The 19,410-nt window shown below is 43.9% G+C and overlaps 1 protein-coding gene and 1 non-coding gene across 10 annotated transcripts in view; both read left to right on the forward strand.

The window, feature by feature from the left end:
- PHACTR1 (phosphatase and actin regulator 1) overlaps positions 1–19,410 on the forward strand; it is a 578,071-nt gene that overhangs the window by 489,240 nt on the left and 69,421 nt on the right. For all 9 annotated transcript variants that reach the window (XM_050789316.1, XM_050789314.1, XM_050789313.1 and 6 more), the window contains one exon: positions 5,550–5,871. In XM_050789316.1, coding sequence (XP_050645273.1) covers positions 5,550–5,871 — 322 coding nt within the window. The remainder of the gene's footprint in view (positions 1–5,549; positions 5,872–19,410) is intronic.
- LOC126954115 (U1 spliceosomal RNA) lies at positions 14,058–14,218 on the forward strand. Its single transcript, XR_007725550.1, has one exon. It is a non-coding gene; the product is annotated as a U1 spliceosomal RNA (small nuclear RNA).

Raw genomic sequence — 19,410 nt, forward strand, 5'->3', positions numbered from 1 at the left:
GCTCACTGCAACCTCCACCTCCCAAGTTCAAGCGATACTCCTGCCTCAGCCTCCCGAGTAGCTGGGATTACAGTCGTGCGGCACCACGCCCAGCTAATTTTTGTATTTTTAGTAGAGACAGGGTCAAAGTGCTGGGATTACAGGCATGTGCCGCCACTGTGCCTGGTCAGGAAGCATCTTAAATCCAAATGTCTGGTCCAAAGATTCTGGTTCAGTAGGTCCAAAGTAAAGCCCAGGAACATGAAGTTGCATCAGGCAAATATTACAGGTGTTCCAAGGACTCTGCTCTAAGAAATAGCGCCCTTTTCTTCAGAGAAAAGGGCAAAAGTAAGAGGCCAAGAGTTATTTTTGACTGTAGCTTTTTAGAAATGCAATGCTGGGCCAGATGGCCAGGACAGGGTGGCCTTCCACTTTGGGAGGATCAGGTGGGTGGGAGGTCAGGAGTTTGAGAGCAGCCTGGCCAACATGGTGAAGCCCCATCTCTACTAAAAATAAAAACAAAATTAAAAAAATAAAAAATCGACCAGGCGTGGTGGTGGGCACCTGAAGTCCCAGCTAATCCGAGGCTGAGGCAGGAGAATCACTTGAACAGCCCGGGAGGGGGAGGTTGCAGTGGACCGAGCTTGCACCATTGCACTCTTGCCTGGGCAACAAGAGCGAAACTCTGTCTCAAAAGAAAAAAAGAAAAGAAAGAAAGAAATTCACTGCTGGACCCAATCTAGAATCCGTAAGAAGAGGAATGAGCGTCCGTGTGATTCTGAGGCACGCCCCCAGCCCTGGGCCTGAGGACCTCAGGGCAGTGAGCACATTCTATCACTGCCCAGTCTCAGAATCCTGCTGCAGCGTGTGTACAAGGAGCCATCCGGGAGCTAGTTGGGAAGACAAGGCTGACCCAAATGGAGCCGGCAGTAACTAGCACAAAATAGAGCCAAATTCCCTGGCGTTGCCGACCACCCGGGTTGTAGAAGTTAAGGAGGCGAGGCTGCCAGAGGAAAGTGAGTCTTGGTTTGCTGCTTGAAGGGCAAACGCAGTTTTTATAATCAAGGAACAGGAAGGCATTTCAGGAGGTGAGTACAGCGAAGGCCCTGAAGAGAGAAGGAGCATGGTTGTAGGGAAACCCAGAGGCCAGAGTGGACGAGAGAGATGTAAGTGGGAGACTTTTAGTAGAGCTCAGACAGAGTCGCACTTGGATCTGCAACATGGACTGAGCCTGGAGCCATCATGGACCTCACACATGCCCAGCAGGTACTGTAGGGAGATAGATATCTGGTACAGAGTGGGGACAGATCAGAGGGTTTTGTCCCCAATGGGGATAAAGAGACCACATTATCCACATGATAAGAGAAGATGAGTGTCCTAGGCTGGTGTAGTGGTCAAGAAGCCGGAGAATACAGAAGTTTGAGTGGGAAAGGAAGATAAAAGCTTAGATGGAAGTTCAGAATGACATAATATGCAGCTGGTTCCAAATCGTGCCACTAGTTATGTTATGGGGAATGACTTGGTGTTAAGATGTTGTAAAAATATGCAAATAGGCATTGCCGCTCTAACAAAGACATGAGCTGCCTAGCCTCTCCTCAGTTATCCACAATGTTGGGGAAAGATAGGGACTGCATGGCTAATTCACAGAAAGCAGGTAATTCCACCTGATTTTGGCCTTTTCCTCACTTTCGTTAATTTTATGAAATCCACTAAGCCAAAAATGATTTTAAATGATTCACTTTTATTCTCTGCCTTTCTTTAATTCATAGCCATGTGCATCAAAACAACCGGAAAGGAGATGTAGCAGGAAAGTAGGAGGCGGGTTCTCCACGGCCCCAGCATGCCTTTCCTGGAACTGTAAGAATAACCATCTCCACTAACTTGGTCCAGTTGGCCTTTTTTCTCTTGCCTGTTTTCATAGAATTGCTGGGGCTCACTTGGCCAATTTTCTAGTGATTAAACCAAGTAGGTTTTGCTATGGAAGTAGTCACAAGAAGTGGTGGAATGTTATAAGAAGCTATTGATTAACAAGATGGGCAGAACTCAGTATAATCAGTGCCCCTTCCTAGGCAGAGAATTCCACTCTGCCCTCCTGGTTCTTTCTCCTGACCAAGCAAATGAGCACCTACCCGCCTTAGAGAACCAGAGTTTTCAAATGAAGGACTATGGGTTAAGGGTCCTGGAGCAAAATCCTTAACACTTCAGGACATATTGCATTTGCTAGGTTTGCACTGAAGCTTCTTCTTTTTTTTTTTTTTTTTTTTGAGGCAGAGTTTCCCTAACCCATGCTGGAGTGCAATGGTGCAATCTTGGCTCACTGCAAAGTCCACCTCTCAGGTTTAAGTGATTCTCCTGACTCAGCCTCCCAAGTAGCTGGGATTACAGGCACCTGCCACCACGCCTGGCTAATTTTGCATTTTTAGTAGAGATGGGGTTTCACCATGTTGGTCAGGCTGGTCTCGAACTCCTGACCTCAAGTAATCCACCCGCCCCGGCCTCCCGAAGTGCTGGGATTACAGGCGTGGACCACTGTGTCCACCTGCACTGAAGCTTCTAAGAGCCGTGTAAGTGGATCCTTCAGTAAGAGGAACTGGACAATGGTGTTGAGTTTTTCTGTGTCTCAGCACTTTGGAACTAGCTAGCACTGCCTGTTAAGTTCCTGAATGTGGTGACTTTGCACCATGTGCATGAGGGGTCACAATGAACAGGATAAGCCCTTGGGAATGAATATGCGGAAGCCTTGTGGTTATGACTGGTTTGCATTCTGGTGTTGGGGAGCAATCTTATCAGGCCCCCTGAAATGATTTTTCACATGAATTTTCTGTGTCTTAGCTGTAGGATCAGTCCATACGCCACAACTGCGTGATCCTAAAATTGTAATCCGTTTCAGGCTCATATGTCCCTCCTAGAGTATCTATTTCTGGGGAAGGTGTGAATTCATCCCACAGCAGAGCATCGTAACTTTGGCTCATTCTGTAAACACGATTTGCGTCTCTTGTGATGTGAGCTGGGCACTGAAAAAGATGCTGAGGTTTGAGATACAATAATAAATTACACACCGTCACTGTTCTCCAGGAAAGGAGACAGTTGTGTAAACAGGAAGTGCAGCATAGTGTCTTCAGAGACCCTGTTTCGTCATCTGCAAACATGAGATAATAATGGCATCTACCTCAGAATCATTGTAAGGATTCAACTGGTTGGAATACAAAGAGCCCTTAGAACAGTATCTGGCACATAGTAAGCATGATAGAAGTCTTGATTATCATGACTCATCATTCCTGCTATCATCATTAACATAATTAACACAGACATAATGTACATCCACGTTCCCACTCTCTTTCCACAGAGGGGGAAGAGAGATGATCAAGGAAGGCTTTTCAGGGGGGATTATTTGTGAGTTGGATCTTGAAGGGCGACTAGTAATTGACCAAGAAGACAAACAGAGGAGAATATTCCAAACTGAGGGAAAGTGACATGCAAAGGCCTAGGTTTATGGAAATATCAGGCAGTTTAGGAAACTCAGCAGTTCAGGAGTGAGGGTGGATGGTATGGGTAATGGTGAGAAAAGTGGGCTGGAACTAAAAAGGAGGTGGGAAGCCGTGAGTGCTTCTCTTCAGTTCCTTAGTGACAGGGAGAGGCATCTCTGGAAGGTGAGGATCCTGGAGAAGCTGGGGAAGACTGCAGCAGCTCTTGGGAGAATGGCCAAGGCCACCTGGTCAACTTTGTTGAGGGTGGAGACCCTGAATCCATGGGCCACCAAATAAGTAGAATCCACAGGAGAAGAGTGATCTGGGCCATAGGAGAGATTCTGCTCTGGCTTTTCAGGTGCCATGGGTAAGGTTATTTCCAACTGAGGGAACCAGAGAAGACTTCATAGAGGTATACTGTGGACATGAAGAGATGAACCAAGCAGCAGCCAGCCCATGGAAGGCCTTGAATGATGTATCAGGAAGGTTTAGTCCGTGGATTGGTTTTAAACTGAGGAGCAACGTGATCAGATTTGTGCTCTAGGAATGTCATTTTGGCAGGACTGTGAGTTAGACTGGAGGAAGTCCACGTTTAAGGCAGATAGATCATTACATCCTCTGAGATGGAGAGTCAGAACTGTGTGGTGCTCCCCAGCAGGGAGTGCCAGTGCAGCACTGAGACTCCACTCCTCCCTGCTGTGCTTTTCCAGACCATGCTTCTCCCAGGCAAGCCTGCAATCCACAGGGTTCAACCAGGTTCCCCTCCGGTGCTAGATGATTTCCAGAAATGTGGGGTACAGCGGCAGACTACATCTTCCCAAAAATACCCTGGGGTCTAGTCTGACCCTGAGCCCCTCAAACGTGGAGGATCTCTAGGAAGCTCAATGGCATTGTCATGGAACCCAGCAGTTGGTCCTAGAGTCCAGCAGCCTAGAGTCCCCTGCGGGAGCCTCCTTACTGTTTCAGCAGCCCACACTTGCCTGGGCCCACCTCTCCAGCAGTCACTCTCACTCCTGCCCCAGTCGTGCACCCAAGCCAGGATCTGCAAAAGCTAATCTTCACAAAGCATCCTCTCAAGGCAGGATGGTCGTCCCTAGGTGACAGAAGAGGGAATTAAGGTTGGCAGCAGTAAAGGCACTTGCAGAGTGACATGGTGTTGGTGGACTTGACCCTAGGGCTGGCTTTAAATCCCGTCCCTGTTGGGAAGTTCCAGCTTTGAAAGGATCTGTTCACATCATACTGGCAAAATTGTAGACATATCTTGTAGACTGGCATGTCTCGGTCTGTTTTGTGTTGCTGTAACAATACCTGAGGCTAGGTAATTTATGAAGAAAAGAGATTTCTTTAGTTCACAGTTCTGCAGACTGGGAATTATGAGAAACATTGTGCTTCTGGTGAGGGCCTCTGGCTGCTTCCACCTATGGAGGAAAGTGGAAGGGGAGCTGGTATGTGCAGAGAGCATATGGCAAGAGAGGAAGCAAAGGAGAGAAACTGAGGAACCCAGACTCTTTTTAACAACCCACCCTCCCTTGGGAACTAATCCGTTCCTGGGAGAGCTAGAACTCATTCACACCCACCACTAACCTATTCATGAGGGATCCACACCCGTTTCCCAGGCGCCTCCCACTAGGCCCCACCTGTTAAAGGTTCTACCTCCTGACATCCTTACATTGACAATTAAATTTCACCATGAGTTTTTGCAGGACAAACTGCATCCAAACCATAGTTTGGCATATCCTAGCAAAGGTTTCCTTGATGGTCCATGGGTGTCCATGAGCAGAAGAGCTCGTCACATGCCTCCTTCCTCCTGCCTCACTATCTGGGCTGCTCCCAAGTCTCTGTTTGACATACTGTGCATTAGACACCACTAATGTCTGGGTTCCTGAAGGCCCTAACGGCCAGTGCAAGTGCACTTGGAGTAGGAAACAAGAGTCAACGGATGCTTGCTGAATAGCACTCATCATGCTGGTGTCTCCAGTTGACACATTTTACCTAAGAGGCCCACCTCAGTGGCCACAGTTTCCAGGTGAGCGCATCTGGTGTTCTGGGTTTATTCTGATGCCCCCTAACTCACGTCTCCCTCTCACCCTCTTTCTGCCGTAGATCCTGGCGCCCCTGTGAAATTGCCTTGTCTGCCAGTGAAACTGTCGCCTCCGCTACCTCCAAAGAAAGTCATGATCTGTATGCCCGTGGGGGGGCCAGACCTCTCACTGGTGTCCTACACAGCTCAGAAGAGCGGCCAGCAGGGCGTGGCCCAGCATCACCACACTGTCCTGCCCTCCCAGATCCAGCACCAGCTGCAGTATGGCAGCCATGGCCAGCACCTCCCCTCCACCACCGGCTCCCTCCCCATGCACCCCTCGGGCTGCAGGATGATAGACGAGCTCAACAAAACGCTGGCCATGACCATGCAGAGGCTGGAAAGGTAAAAGTGGGCACCAGGAGGGAAGACGGGAGGAGAGGGATTGGCTGGGGAGGGGGGCTTAGGGATTTGGACCATGACTTAGGAATGTGAACAAGGGGTCATCCCCACTGGGGGGGAAATATTTGAAAGTAAAATGAGACAAAAAACTGAAAGTCAAAGCGTGGAAGAAGAAAAATGTTGCCAATTGTAAAGCTCTAGAATAATCACATTTATCCGAAAGAAAACTAACATTCATATATATGTATATGCTTATATATACACACAGTCCTCAGTGTCATCAGTAGGTTCATGAAAATTGCAACTTCAATAAAATAAAATCTCACAAAACCAATTTAACCATAGACTAATTGATACAAACAAGACTTAAGTTCCTACAGCATATTTCTGGTCACAAAAATATCACCAAACTTATTAATAAAGACCAGAACACTTCTAATATTAAACATTGAAATAAATGTGAGCTGTACGTACGTTTAGGAAAGATTAATAAAAACAAGGTAGGTGATTACCCAATTATTCCTGTTCAGGGTGGTGGCCAGCCAGAGCGTGTCCCAGCAGCCCAGGGCACAAGGCGAGATCTGGCCCTGGTCAGACATCATCCCCTCGCAGGGCGCACTCACACCCATACCCACACCCACACTCACTCAGACGTAGGACAGTGTAGACACACCGTTTCACCTGACATGTACATCTTAGGGATGTGAGAGGAAACCTGAGTACATGGAGAAAACCCATGCAGTCGTGGGGAGAACGTGCAAACTCCACACAGACGATGGCCCAAGCTGGGAATCAGTTTTTTTTGTTTTTTTTTTTTCTCATCAATGTTATGGTAAAATGACATTGAACGAAATTACCTTATTCAAGGACCTGCTGTATATCCATCTTTGCATACATGTGAGTGTATACACATATACACATGCGTACACACACACATGCACGCACAAATTACGTCTCTATAAGCATTAACATTTTGTGAAAATATGTATACATAGTCGTTAATAGCATTTATTCCTGGGGTGGAGAAATGGGGAGAAAATACTTTTATATTTCATATCTTTCTATACTACTTTTTAATTCTGTGAATATGACTTTTATGATACTCAAAAGAATTCAAATGTAAAATAAGAAAAGATGAGGGTTGGCAGGTGTTGGAGGGAAACAGGAGGGCTGGGGAAGGTGGGAAGATACACCCTGTTCTTGCTGATGGAGGAAGCAGAGTCCCAGGCTCTGATTATATGCGCATGTGCCACTAATATTTGGCCATTATCAAGGCAGCTCCCTCTTTCACCAGAATCTGCCTCCAATCGCTCTTCTGGGAGAGTTGCAAAGATGACCCCACAGGCAGGCCTGCAGCCACGACCCTAACTCACCACCACCTGGGGAGATCTTTCAAACTGGTTCTCAATTACTCTTGATCGTGTGTGCACGCATGATCATGTGTGTGTGTTCAAATACCGCCACCTACCTCTCATCCAAGAAGGGACTGGGATTTCCCACTGGGGCTCTGAGGCACAGTGCTTGACTGAGTGCCCTGGTGTGATAAAAAGAGAGTGTGTCTATGAGGTGCAAAGGATGTGTCTGACTGGGAGCTGAATGCTTGTCCTGGAGTGGTGGCTGCTGGCCACTGGGTCCTATGGATGGAAAATGGCAGTCTGGAGGTCCCAGCGAATCACCAGAGAGCCAAAAGTGAGATGCACAGGCGGGAGCTTCAGGTTGTGTTTTCCTGACTCTGGGCAGCTTTCTCTACTCCTGCCTGTCAGCTGAGTGTTCTGCGTTTGGGAAAGGAGCAGTTCATCTGGAGGTTGCCGTGTCTAGGAATTCTGACTGGATTACTTGTTGTTAACACCTGCCCTTGCTGCAAAAGGAAAAACACAAAATTTAATTTGGCCCCTTGCTATCATTTGCAACTATTCGTTTTATTAATTAGAACAATAATAATTTAAAATGTGGGTGGCACCTTTTAATCTATTACACATACACATTGTTGTCACTGTCATTGTCATCTTATTTAATCCTCACATCACCTACGGAAACTGAGCAGATGGAGAGACTAAGGGAGGTTCACTAAGTTCCCCAAAGCCACCTTCTCAAAGGGTGGCCCACAAATAGCTTATCTCATGTCTGCAACCATGTAAGTGCAGACATTGAGAACAAGCTTTTACATACTCTTATAGCAATATGACAGAATAATTTCATGTCTTTTGAATCTTGTCATTATAAAGGGCTTCATTATTTTTATATTTGTGTTATATTTTACAAAAGCATCAGTTTGTGATGGATTGAAAATTGAAAGAACTAAACAGTAAGAACTGTTTCTTCCCTGTAGACATTTGGAAAACACTACCCTAGGTAGTAAGTTGAGAGGCCAAGCCTCCAGCCTGGGCCTCTCCAAGTCCAGAGCTCTTTGTATTAACACACAGCTGCTTCCTAAGGACAAGTAGCAGCCAATGTCATTGCCGCCGCCCCCAACCCCATGTCTACATGCACCCAGTAAGTTTTCATATCACTCATGAGTTTCAATCATCAGAAAAGATACTTAGATAGTATATTAATAAGATGTTGCTAAATATGCTTCCACTTAAAACAAACACCATATTAAAAGGGTTAGTTAAAGATGCTAACTGACAAGTTTTGTAATACCTGTGGGTATTTGTGGGATATTTCAGTTTAATTTAGACCAATGGGTAGATCTAGTGGGATATGGGAATTTTGTGGGGGGCTGGATATGCAGCATGATCTCAGCCGCAGAGCCAAGGCAGTCTCTGTGCTTTGTCCCAACCCAGATTCATTTCCTCCTTCCATCTCCTTCACTTCCCACTAGAGGTCAAAGCATACGGTTGTCCTAACAGATCAACCAGGATGCAGAGATTCATGCATGCATCAGTTTGACAAGATCGCCACCCCAGAGAAAGAGTGGCCCTCCTCCCAAACAAAGATTGGAGAGATTTTTCTGAGTGTCCCCAATCATCTCCAGGAAGAGTCTGAGAGTAGGCCAAGGTCACAGGCCACACTTTTCAGTGTGGGGAGGGAATCACTAGCTGTCCTGGGTAATTTCCCCCTGATTTTTACTACCTAAAAATTCTCCCTGTTGCCTGTCAACATGATTTCATTCTTGTTCTAACCAAGTTTTATACAGAAAGGAAGAATCATTTCTCTATCCTCCTGGCAATTTCCAGTGACCCCAAAAAAACTCTGCAAGAAGGGAGAGGCATTACCAAACACTCAGACATCCTGCCTTCAGAGTTCCTTGGACCGACCCCCGTTTGTGCCATTGCTGCCCCCTGAAATCTCAGAGAATGTCACCATAGGTCATTGGTCCAGACAGACAGTCCAATCCTGATGAAAAAGTTATAGGTAATGTAAAAAGTTGAATGGTGAATTAAACAGCATCAATGCCTGACACTGGACTGTACATTTGCACAAGTCCTCTTATCACTGAAGGGGGCCTTGAAGACCATCCAGGTCACTGCCCACAGCAGTGTTCCTGACCATTTATCCCCTGGTCTCTTCTCCAACAGGACCTTCCCCAGCTCCCAACATAGCCTGCTCCATTGTCAAGAAGGTCTGTACAAAGTCCCCTCTCTATTAAAAGTTTTACTTATTGAAATTTGTATCTGCCCCTTCCTGATCTTACTTCTAATCTTCCTTTCCTGTAAAAGACTTTTAAATCTTTGAAGATAGCTACCACTCCCTTCATCTAAGGACTTCTCTAGATCTTATGCCATCTTGTTTATGTTCCCCTGAGATTATACCAAATCTGCTCTGATTTATATGGAGAAGATATTGTTTCATTTATATTTTTTATTTTTGAGACAGTATCTCACTCTGGCACCCAGGCCGTAGTGCAGTGGCATGATCGTGGCTCTCTGCAGTCTCAACCTTCCAGGCTCAAGCAATTCTCCCACCTCAGCCTCCTGAGTAACTGGGACCACAGGCGCATGCCACCACGCCCAGTTAATTATTTTTTATTATATTTTGTGTAGAGATGGAGTTTTGTCATGTTGCCCAGGCTGGCATCAAACTCATGGTCTAAAGTGATCCTCCTGCCTCAGCCTTCCAAAGTTCTGGCATTACAGGTGTAAGCCATGGCACACACCTGCAGAGAAGTTCTTAGACATTACCCTGCCTAAGCCTGCTTGATGGCACTAAACAATGGTGTGTTTATTTACAGCTTTGCCTCACAAAATTTGGGGGAAGGAGGTAGAGTTCACCTGAAGCAAATTTAAAGGGTCATATTTATTCAGAATCACAGGGCTGCCCTAGGCAGTGGGGGCCAAGCTGGTAACATCACCCACCCCTACTTCAGGACCAAGTATGTGGGTTCCAGAATTAACTGCCAGAGTTTGAATCTTAGACACACCACGTATTAGCTGTGTGACCCAAAGCGTGTAGCTCAACCTCTTTTTGATTTTCATTCCTTGTCTGTAAAATAAAGATAATCATAATGCCAGCAGCCTCATTAGGGTCATTTGTGAGGATCAGATTATTTAATGAATCCAATCAGTGAGGTTATTGCATGTCACACAGTAAGCAGCTAACAAATGGTGTTGAACATTAGCCGGCATGGAAAATTTGTCTTCAGTGACGCTAGAATGGTTTTGATCCAAACTTGTTGGAGATTTTTGTTTGTTTGGGTAAGTTTCCTCAAATTAGATTATCTTCATTCCCCTCACACTTTTTGTGGTGAGCCACATCTTTTTGAAGGTGATGTTTTATCGTTTCAAATTTTTTTTTTTTGGCGTTTAGATTTCCCCTCAACTTTCCATTCTAATAAATAACACTGCATTTTTTCCCATTTTTGTACTTAAATCTTTGCTAGCCTTTACTCTTGTTTTTAAGAAACAAGCTTTTCTTAAAGTCATTAAAGAGTTGAATTCATGGTTATTTAGTGACCCCGTTGTGGAAAGACCTTTTATTTGTTTATTTTTATTTTTATTTCAATAGTTTTTGGGGAACAGGTAGTGTTTGGTTACATGGATTAAGTTCTTTAGTGGTGATTTCTGAGGTTTGGGTGCACCCGTCATCTGAGAAGTGTACACTGTACCCAATGTGTAGTCTTTTATCCCTCACCTGCCTCGCACCCTTCCCCCTGAGTCCCCAGCGTCCATTGTATCATTTTTATGCCTTTGTTATCATTTCAAAGATGATGCAGTGTTTTTATTTTTAAATATCTGCAGTAAGCTCCATGATCTAGTTGGCATTGATCCTAGAAGTCAGATGTAAAGTCCTAATCAGGACTCCTTTTCTTTCTGATCTTAATTCGGCTGCTCTGTTCTGTGTGTTCTAGTCTCCTATTAGTAAAATGAAGGTGGAATGTGGACCCATGTTGACCCTGAAAGAATTTTAGGAAGATTCTTAATGGACTGCACTTTAAAGAAGTCTTTCCCTTCTCAATTAGAGGCAACTTCATACTCTCAGTCGCTCATGCCAAAAACCTGGAGTCACCCTTGACCCTTTCCTTTCTCTGGTCCCCCACATCTAACCATCTGCAAATCCTATCTGGTCCACACTGTACACACACAGGGATAAGATCAACACTTCCACGTGCTCCTGCTTCCCCGGCCTGAACCTCAGTTGGCCTTGCCTGGCTTGCTGCAGTTTCCCCCACCTGTTCTTCTGTGTCCACATCTGCTCTGCAGCCTGTCCCCACCACAGCAGCCCAGGAGACAGGGTTTGAGAAAGTCAGATAGTGACTGTCTTTGTCAGCTAGGACTGCCATTACAAAAAAACCACACACGGCCGGGCATGGTGGCTCACGCCTGTAATCCCAGCACTTTGGGAGGCCGAGGCGGGCGGATCATGACGTCAGGAGATCGAGACCATCCTGGCTAACACGGTGAAACTCCGTCTCTACTAAAAATATAAAAAATGAGCCAGGCATAGTGGCAGGCACCTGTAGTCCCAGCTACTTGGGAGGCTGGGGCAGGAGAATGGCATGAACCCGGGAGGCGGAGCTTGCAGTGAGCCCAGGCCACGCCACTGCACTCCAGCCTGGGTGACAGAGCAAGACTCCATCTCAAAAAAAAAAAAAAAAAAAAAAAAAAAACACACACACACACACACAGAATGGGTGACTTAGATGACAGAAATTTATTGTCTTTCAGTTCTGGAGGCTCGAAGTCTGAGATCAAGGTGTCAGTAGGGTTTTTTTCATTGGGGCCTCTCTCCTTGGCTTGTAGAGGTGGTGTCTCCTCTCTGTGTCCTCACGTGGTCTTCCCTCTGTGTGTGGCTGTTCCTCATCTCTGCTTATAAGGACACGAGTGATGGTGGATTAGGGCCCACACCAGTGACATCATTGTAACTCCCTCACCTCCTTAAAGACCCTACTTCCAAATACAGTCACATTCTGAGGCACTGGGACTTAGGACTTCAACGTACGAATTTATCTGAGGACACAGCTCAGCTCTTAGCAATGGCTGTGCCCAAAATACTCCTGTTACCATCCAGCTCGCTAAGAGTAAAAAGCGAAATCCTCCCCGTGACCCAGAAGCCCACTCCCACTCCCAGTTCTTTTGCAAAGAAAAATCTACTTACTCTTCAAGACATTAGTAAAATTCCAGGTCCTCTGTGACCCCTTCTCAGACTCTGGTACAGAGCTCTGCCCTCCTGCACACACCCCTGTTGCACCCTTGCATTGGGTTATGTGTTTCTCTCTATATTCTCTGTTTAATGTGGACAGGAACCGTCCTTGTCTCCTCACCTGCTATGGTTTGAGCATCTCTCCTCCAAAATTCAGGGGTTGAAACCTGAGTATTAATCCTCCCTCGCTTCATCGGCTCCCCTCTGTGTTGCTCCCTCCTCCCTCACACAGCAACCTTCCCGCTATTCTCGCACATTCTTGGACATGCTAGATGCCTTCTGATGGGGCCTTGGCACTGTCTGTTCCCCTGGATGGATTGCCCTTCCCTCAGATATCCTCAGGGCTCCTACACTCACCTGCCCCGGGTCTCTACTCAAATGTCACGTACTCAACGAGGCCCTTCCTGTTCAAAATGGCAACCGTCCTCGCAACCCGGCCTGTTCCCCAGCTCCTTGTATTCTTATCAAAGCATTTTTCACCATCTAATATTTTGTGTCATTTGCCTTTCGTTCAGTTTGTTGCTCTTCTCACCTAATAGAACATACAGTCCACAAGGGCAGGAACTGTTTTGTTCATGGCCGTATCCAGAGTGCCTACAACAGGGCCTGGCTTATAGGTTTGAGTGAGTGAGTGAGTGAGTGAGTGAGTGAAAAAATAACTGAATGAATGGAGAGCCTCTCATAGCTACAGTGATATTCTTTCGCTTATTAATCTGCTTCCTATCGATGGATTGAGTTCTCACAAGGCATATGTTATATAAATATTAAGCAGTATTAGTGGTCTTTAACCTTTTATATTTTCTTTATTCTAACAATTTGAACTATTCCCTCTGTTTGGAATGCATTCTCTTCCATCCCATCCTCTACTACCCACAGCAGCTTCTTTCACAAAGAAAAATTCTTGTTCTTCAAGACATTATTAAAATACCAGGTCCTCTGTGATCCCTTCTCAGATTCCTATACAGAGCTCTGCCCTCCTGCACACACCCCTTTTGCATGCTTGCATCAGGTTATGTGTTTCTCTAGATATTCTCTCTTTAATGTGGACAAGAACCATCCTTGTCTGCCCATATGGTATGGTTTGAGTATCTCTCTTCCAAAATTCAGGAGTTGAAACTTAATGGCCAATGTGACAGTATTAATGAGTGGGGCCTTTAAGAGATGATTAGGCCATGAGGGCTCCTCCCTCGTGAATGACATTAAGACCCTTGTGAAAGGGACTTCAAACAGCAGCATAAAGCTCTCTTGGCCTTCTACCATGGGAGGATGTTGCATTTCTCCCAGCCGGAGGATGCAACCCTCACCAGACAGCCAAACCTGTCAGCGCCTTGATCTTGGACTTTCCAGCCCCCAGAACTGTGAGGAAACACATTTCTGTTCTTTTTAAATTACCCAGTCTCGGGTATTTTATTATAGCAGCACAAATGGGCCACAATGGCTCTCGACCCTTAATCTGCCATAGTACCTCTCATGTAGGAAGTATTGTGAAACTATTTGTGGAGTGGGTTTCATTCAAAGTTACTCTAATCTTTGAAATAGAAAAATATCTTACTATTACGATCAATGTTTTGTTATAAACTGTCTCAATTATAGAAACAGGCTTTTGCATACTTATCTGGCAGTGGAGATACATGATCACAAAGGTCGTTTTCCCAGGCAGGCTTATTCATTGCACTCCGTATGTGCTGACCCCTGTGACTTTCCCAAATGTGGGAAACTTGACTGCATAATTTGTGGTAGTGGGGGACTGTGTTCGTGCTTTCCCCTGAAAAAAAACAAAGGAAGAAAAGAAACAGGCTTTTGTGTGGATCCACTCCTGCTTCCCCAGTTGGGCCATTCCTGTTGTGTTGTGTTTGATGTTAGAAGCAACATACAAAGTTCCTCCCTTCAAGTTAAACCTAGGTCTTTGCTTGTCATGTCTGGTAATATCAAACTAGAGCTCCAGATACTATAATTTTGATTATGAACCTAAGTCATCATTGAAGTACATTTTCCCTTCTTATTAATTCTCTTGGAGCAAATCCTTAATGAATGATAAAATGGGAGAGAGGTTATCATCCTCAGCTAAGGTAGGGATGCTAAGATTGCTAAGGTGTAGGGAATCGTATTTGATAGTCCAGCTCTATCCGGTGTCCTCAAACTAAACCTGAAAGTTAACTTCCAGCATTTTATGCTGAGACCTCAAAAATAGGAGCAATCATGTAAGGAGGAGAAAGGCAATGCTGGTACATCCTAGACGGATTAGAGGAAGGAGTGTGTTGGTAGACCAGGTGAGTTCACATGGGAAGAATAATTGAAATCTCTGAGTTTGATCTAAAAAGGCAAAATATGAATGAGTTTTTGCTACTAGTATCATTCATGCATGCTATCAACTGATGCAAAATATCAGTAGATATTTTTAATGATGCCTTATTTACACCCAGTGAGTTTTAGTTTAGGAAAATTTTAAGTATCATACATTTAGTTCTGATGGAAATTGCCACCTATGGGCCTTATAAATGAAAAAGTAAATACGTTTCTAATAAATTCATTCTTTATCTACCTCTTCCTGTCCAAAGTCCCTGAGCAGCTAGATGAAGAAAGCTCTGATATTTGCTAGGAAAAAAATTCAGGCAATTACTGACTTGTAAATCTTGAATGAAAACAGGCCCTGCGAAAAGAAAGGATGGTACCTGTGTTTGCTTAGCAAACAGAAGATCCACCAATTCTTTGCTCAGTGCATTTTCTAGACCAGGCTCCGTGCTTGGCACTGGGGATGTAACAGTGAATAAAATACAGAAGATACCCTCAGTGCAGCTTAGAACCTGCTGGGAGTATAGACTGGGCAGATCAGTACCCGTGAGAGTACAGGGAAGGAGAAGAATGGACAACAGGAATGTCAACTGGTCTATGAAATTCGGAGTTGTCTTCTCTGAAGAACTGCATTTAAACTAAAAGCTAAAAGAAAGGAATAACCAGATGGAGAGGAGAAAGGGAATGAGAGAACATATAGGTAGATTAGAGGAAGGGGTGATATACTATCTCCAGATAGTGAATGAGGTTTTTAATAAGAAAAGGAAGTTGGCATTTATTCTCCAGGTTTTTAGAAGACATAGCATAGAGAATGAGATTGATGACATAACATTGTAATCAGATATAAGGAAGAACCAACAGAGAGGACTCTGAAGATTTTTAAGAAAAATCAGGCCAACAGGAGTCCCAAATGGTTTACTCATGTATTTATGTAGAGAAAAAACATACAGGTGGGATCAGCTGCTAAGGACATATTCAACTCTGTAACTGCAGATTAGATATATTGAAGTAGGTTAACTCTCATGTGAAATTTTGGAGAAATAGAATGGCTTTACCTCTGCTGGCATATTTGATGTACATCTGTGTTAGCATGGATAAGCCAGTCCAATCTGGATGGTCAACTAGATGCAGGAAAGTTCCAGAATCGTCTTGAACTCTTAGCAACACCCATTGATCACTGCATGCCAAGCATTGTAATAGGCACAGAATGACAAAGCAATCTTTCCTTTAACATAATGACATTGATAAGTTCATACAAATAGTTTATTATTTCTTATAATTTCCCCTTTTTGCATTTACATATTAGCTGGAGATTGTCAAGAATATTGAAAAAGGAATAGTTTTTACATTAGACAGAAGAAATTGAAATCAGTAGACCCCGAAATCCCTCCAAGCTCTAGAATTCTATTATCCCATGATTATTTTTAGGCCTTTCAAAGAGTGTAATACAATTTATAATCCTTGGATAAATACATTTCATGGTGACAATTACTTTTCTTCATGTTGCCTCAAAGGTCACAGGAAATTCTAAAGAATAATTCTGGCTGCTAAACTAGATGATCCCTAGGGTTTCTTTTAGCCTTAACAGTCTAACATAATTATTGTATTGGCTTGTGTCTGTAATGTTTCACCTGCTAATTAGGGTGTTCCCTGATAATACACAGATGTGAATCAGTGCCTCAGCAAGAATGAAACTCTGAATACCTAGGTGTTATTTGCTTGTGAAGTGGTGTTGCTGTGAAGTTCCGTGTTTCTTCATGACATAACAAATGGCCTACATTGTTAAATGAAATATGTTTCCAGGGAAAGATTCTCTTCTTATGGTGATGATCATCTCTTCAACATCTCACACAATTCCAGTTAGACATTTGTCCTTGCCCCTTGGAAGCCAGCACTGTCAATCTCTTACTTTAGGTCAGTTATTTGCTTTTAAAGCCTATATTTATCATCTTTAATTGGCTACACGTACATGTTGTTTTTCAGATTTAACTGCTATTCCAAGGTACAGATGTGGTTTTAGTGCAAAGTAATGTCATTATGAGCAAGACCTGTCCTTCCCTATAAGGTTGGCAAGGAAACTGTCTAACCAATTTCCTAAGTTAATTGTTTAAGGAAAGTTAAAATGAGACCGTACAAACCATTAACACCTTTTTAAGGCTAAGAAGATGAAAACAAAAAAGGAAGTGTGTTTTCAAAAGAAAGTGAATCTGCTTTTGATTTTTTTTTTTGTTTGTTTCCTTCAATAGAAATCCTGCCCTTTTCCAGTGCACAAATATTGATTATTTGATCTTAGAAACCATTGTCCAGAAAGTTTTGTGAATCAAAACTATTAAAATACTAAAGGAAATATTTTAATAAATTAGCGGGTAATATCTATAATGACTAATTTATGATAAATTGTTGGTGTTGACATGCACTCCTAGTTAAAACAGCAGCTCTCAACGTTGATGTCCAGGAAGCACACTGCACCAGCATTGCCTTCTAATTTCGCAATTGCCTGTGAGGTGGGCACCTAGGTTTCTCCATTTAACTGATGAGGAGCCAAAGACCAAGAGACTAGGTTAGCGAATGGTCCAACTGGGACTTGCGCAGTCCTGCTGACTCTGTGTCCTGCCTTTTTAGTACCCATGCTCAACCAAGCATGCTAGAACACCCACCAGCGTCTAGGGACAAAGTCAAATAGAAAAGCCACCGCCGGTTTCTCCATCAGAAATAGAGAATGCTGGGAGGGATGGGCTGTTGGTCAGACTCTGTGTGTCTTATGGTTTTGTTCATCACATCCCAATCCCAGACAGTATTTCAGAAATGTGGGTCATTCATTGGTCCCTGAAAGGACAGAGGCTGTGAACAAATTAATTTAAATCCATTACCACTGTTGGAAAAAAAAAACTCAAAATACGTTTTCTATTCAGGAAGGCTCAGTGCCCTCGTCTATATATAGAACAGCATAGTTTCTTGCTGACTAAAGTTCAACAAAAAACAAAAGCTTTAATGTTACATGTCTTATCTTAGAAGGCCAATCCTAGGCCATGATAAACCACACAATGTATGCCTGCTTTCCTAAAAAGAAGCTGATTAACTATTTTCTTGGGCTACAGTGGTTATTTCTGCTATTTTTCAGCCTCAGGCACTGCAATTTGCAGCATAATTTCTCACACATTTTTGGTCTCCAGGAGGAAAGTGGCTGATTGTTCTCTCTCTCCTCTGAAAACTCACTTCCTAACTCGTGCAGACTAAATTACAAAAGCTGTTCCTGTTGAAGTTTAATTTGGTTTTCAGTGTCATATTTGTAGATTATAAATTTTCTCTGTCCTTTGAGGAGATTAATGTCTTTTTTTTTTTTTTAACAATGGATGCATTTAAAATCAGATACCAGAAAGCAATATTCCCTTTATTACATGTTTTTCTTTAGAAATGATAGTGAAATGGATCCCACCTACTTTAGAGAAAGATTAAGGATTTAAAAGAGACAATGATTTTCAATTTTATGACCTGCACTTGATTCCCTACAACAGTTTCAAAGGTGTTTGCCAGCCAGTAATTCTCCTCCCATGGATGGGTCACAGTGATTTCCTACTCATCAGCCTGTACCATGGAATGGAGATAAAGTGATTATTACAAAGCTCCCTTGAAAAGGGAGTGACTCTTATAATGACCTGGACTCACGGTAGATGTCTTGGCATTCATTCCTGTATGAATGACTGAAAGTAAGGTCTGTGCTTTACCCTTATCCAGTAATGAACATGAAAGGTAAGTCAGTCTCTTCATTTTTGAAGTCTAGAGAACCCTTAAAAACATTCAGCCATTGAAATGGTAGGAAAAGTCCAGGCACGGTGGCTCACTCCTGTAATCCTAACAACTTCGGGAGCCCAGGAGTTTGAGACCAGTCTGGGCAACATAGCGAGACCCCATCTCTACAAAAAAAAAAATCAAAAAATTAGCCAGGTGCGGTGACATGCACCTGTTAGTCCCAGCTACTCAGGAGACTGAGGCAGGAGGGTTGCTTGAGCCCAAAGGTCCAAGGCTGCAATGAGCTATTAAAAAAGAAAAGAAAAGAAAAGAAGTGGTAGAAAAAGGGAAGGGAGACAGAAATGGTTATCTGCCTGGGCTCTCAACCTGTGCATCTCCTACTTAGTTTAACAGAGTCAAAGAGAAGAGTTGAGTGTTCCAAGAAGAAGTCTTGGTAAAGGTCATTCTTGGTGTGAACAAGACCAGGTGAAGAGAGTACAGCTTTTCACCTCCCTAAGGTGTCCTGTAGATGTGATGAGAGGAAGGCAGTTTTAAATGTGTGCCTTTTATCGATTCGGGACTGCCATTTTCCTCTCAAGCTTTCCAAATACATCTCTTTTCAGTGTTGTGCAAATAGCAAGCCTTCTGTTTTAGGGATACTTCTGTTCATTCTTTTCTGTTCATTTAAGCTGTTCCATCCTCTAGGGGAAAATAAGGACGAAACAACGTCCTCATCCTTGTGAGCTTACTCATTAGTGGGAGCAACAGGTAATAAGCCTATGAATATGTAATATGATGTCAGGCGGGGACAGGGCACTGAAGAACCATCATGCAGGGTCCTGGGAGGAGTGTGGTGGTGATGCCTCTCTATCCTCCAGGAGATGTGTCATTAAAGTGGCCACAATAGACACGAAACCCACCGCATGCCCCTTTTCATCA

Source organism: Macaca thibetana, chromosome 4 (genome assembly GCF_024542745.1).
Source record: "Macaca thibetana thibetana isolate TM-01 chromosome 4, ASM2454274v1, whole genome shotgun sequence".
Lineage (NCBI taxonomy): Eukaryota > Metazoa > Chordata > Mammalia > Primates > Cercopithecidae > Macaca > Macaca thibetana.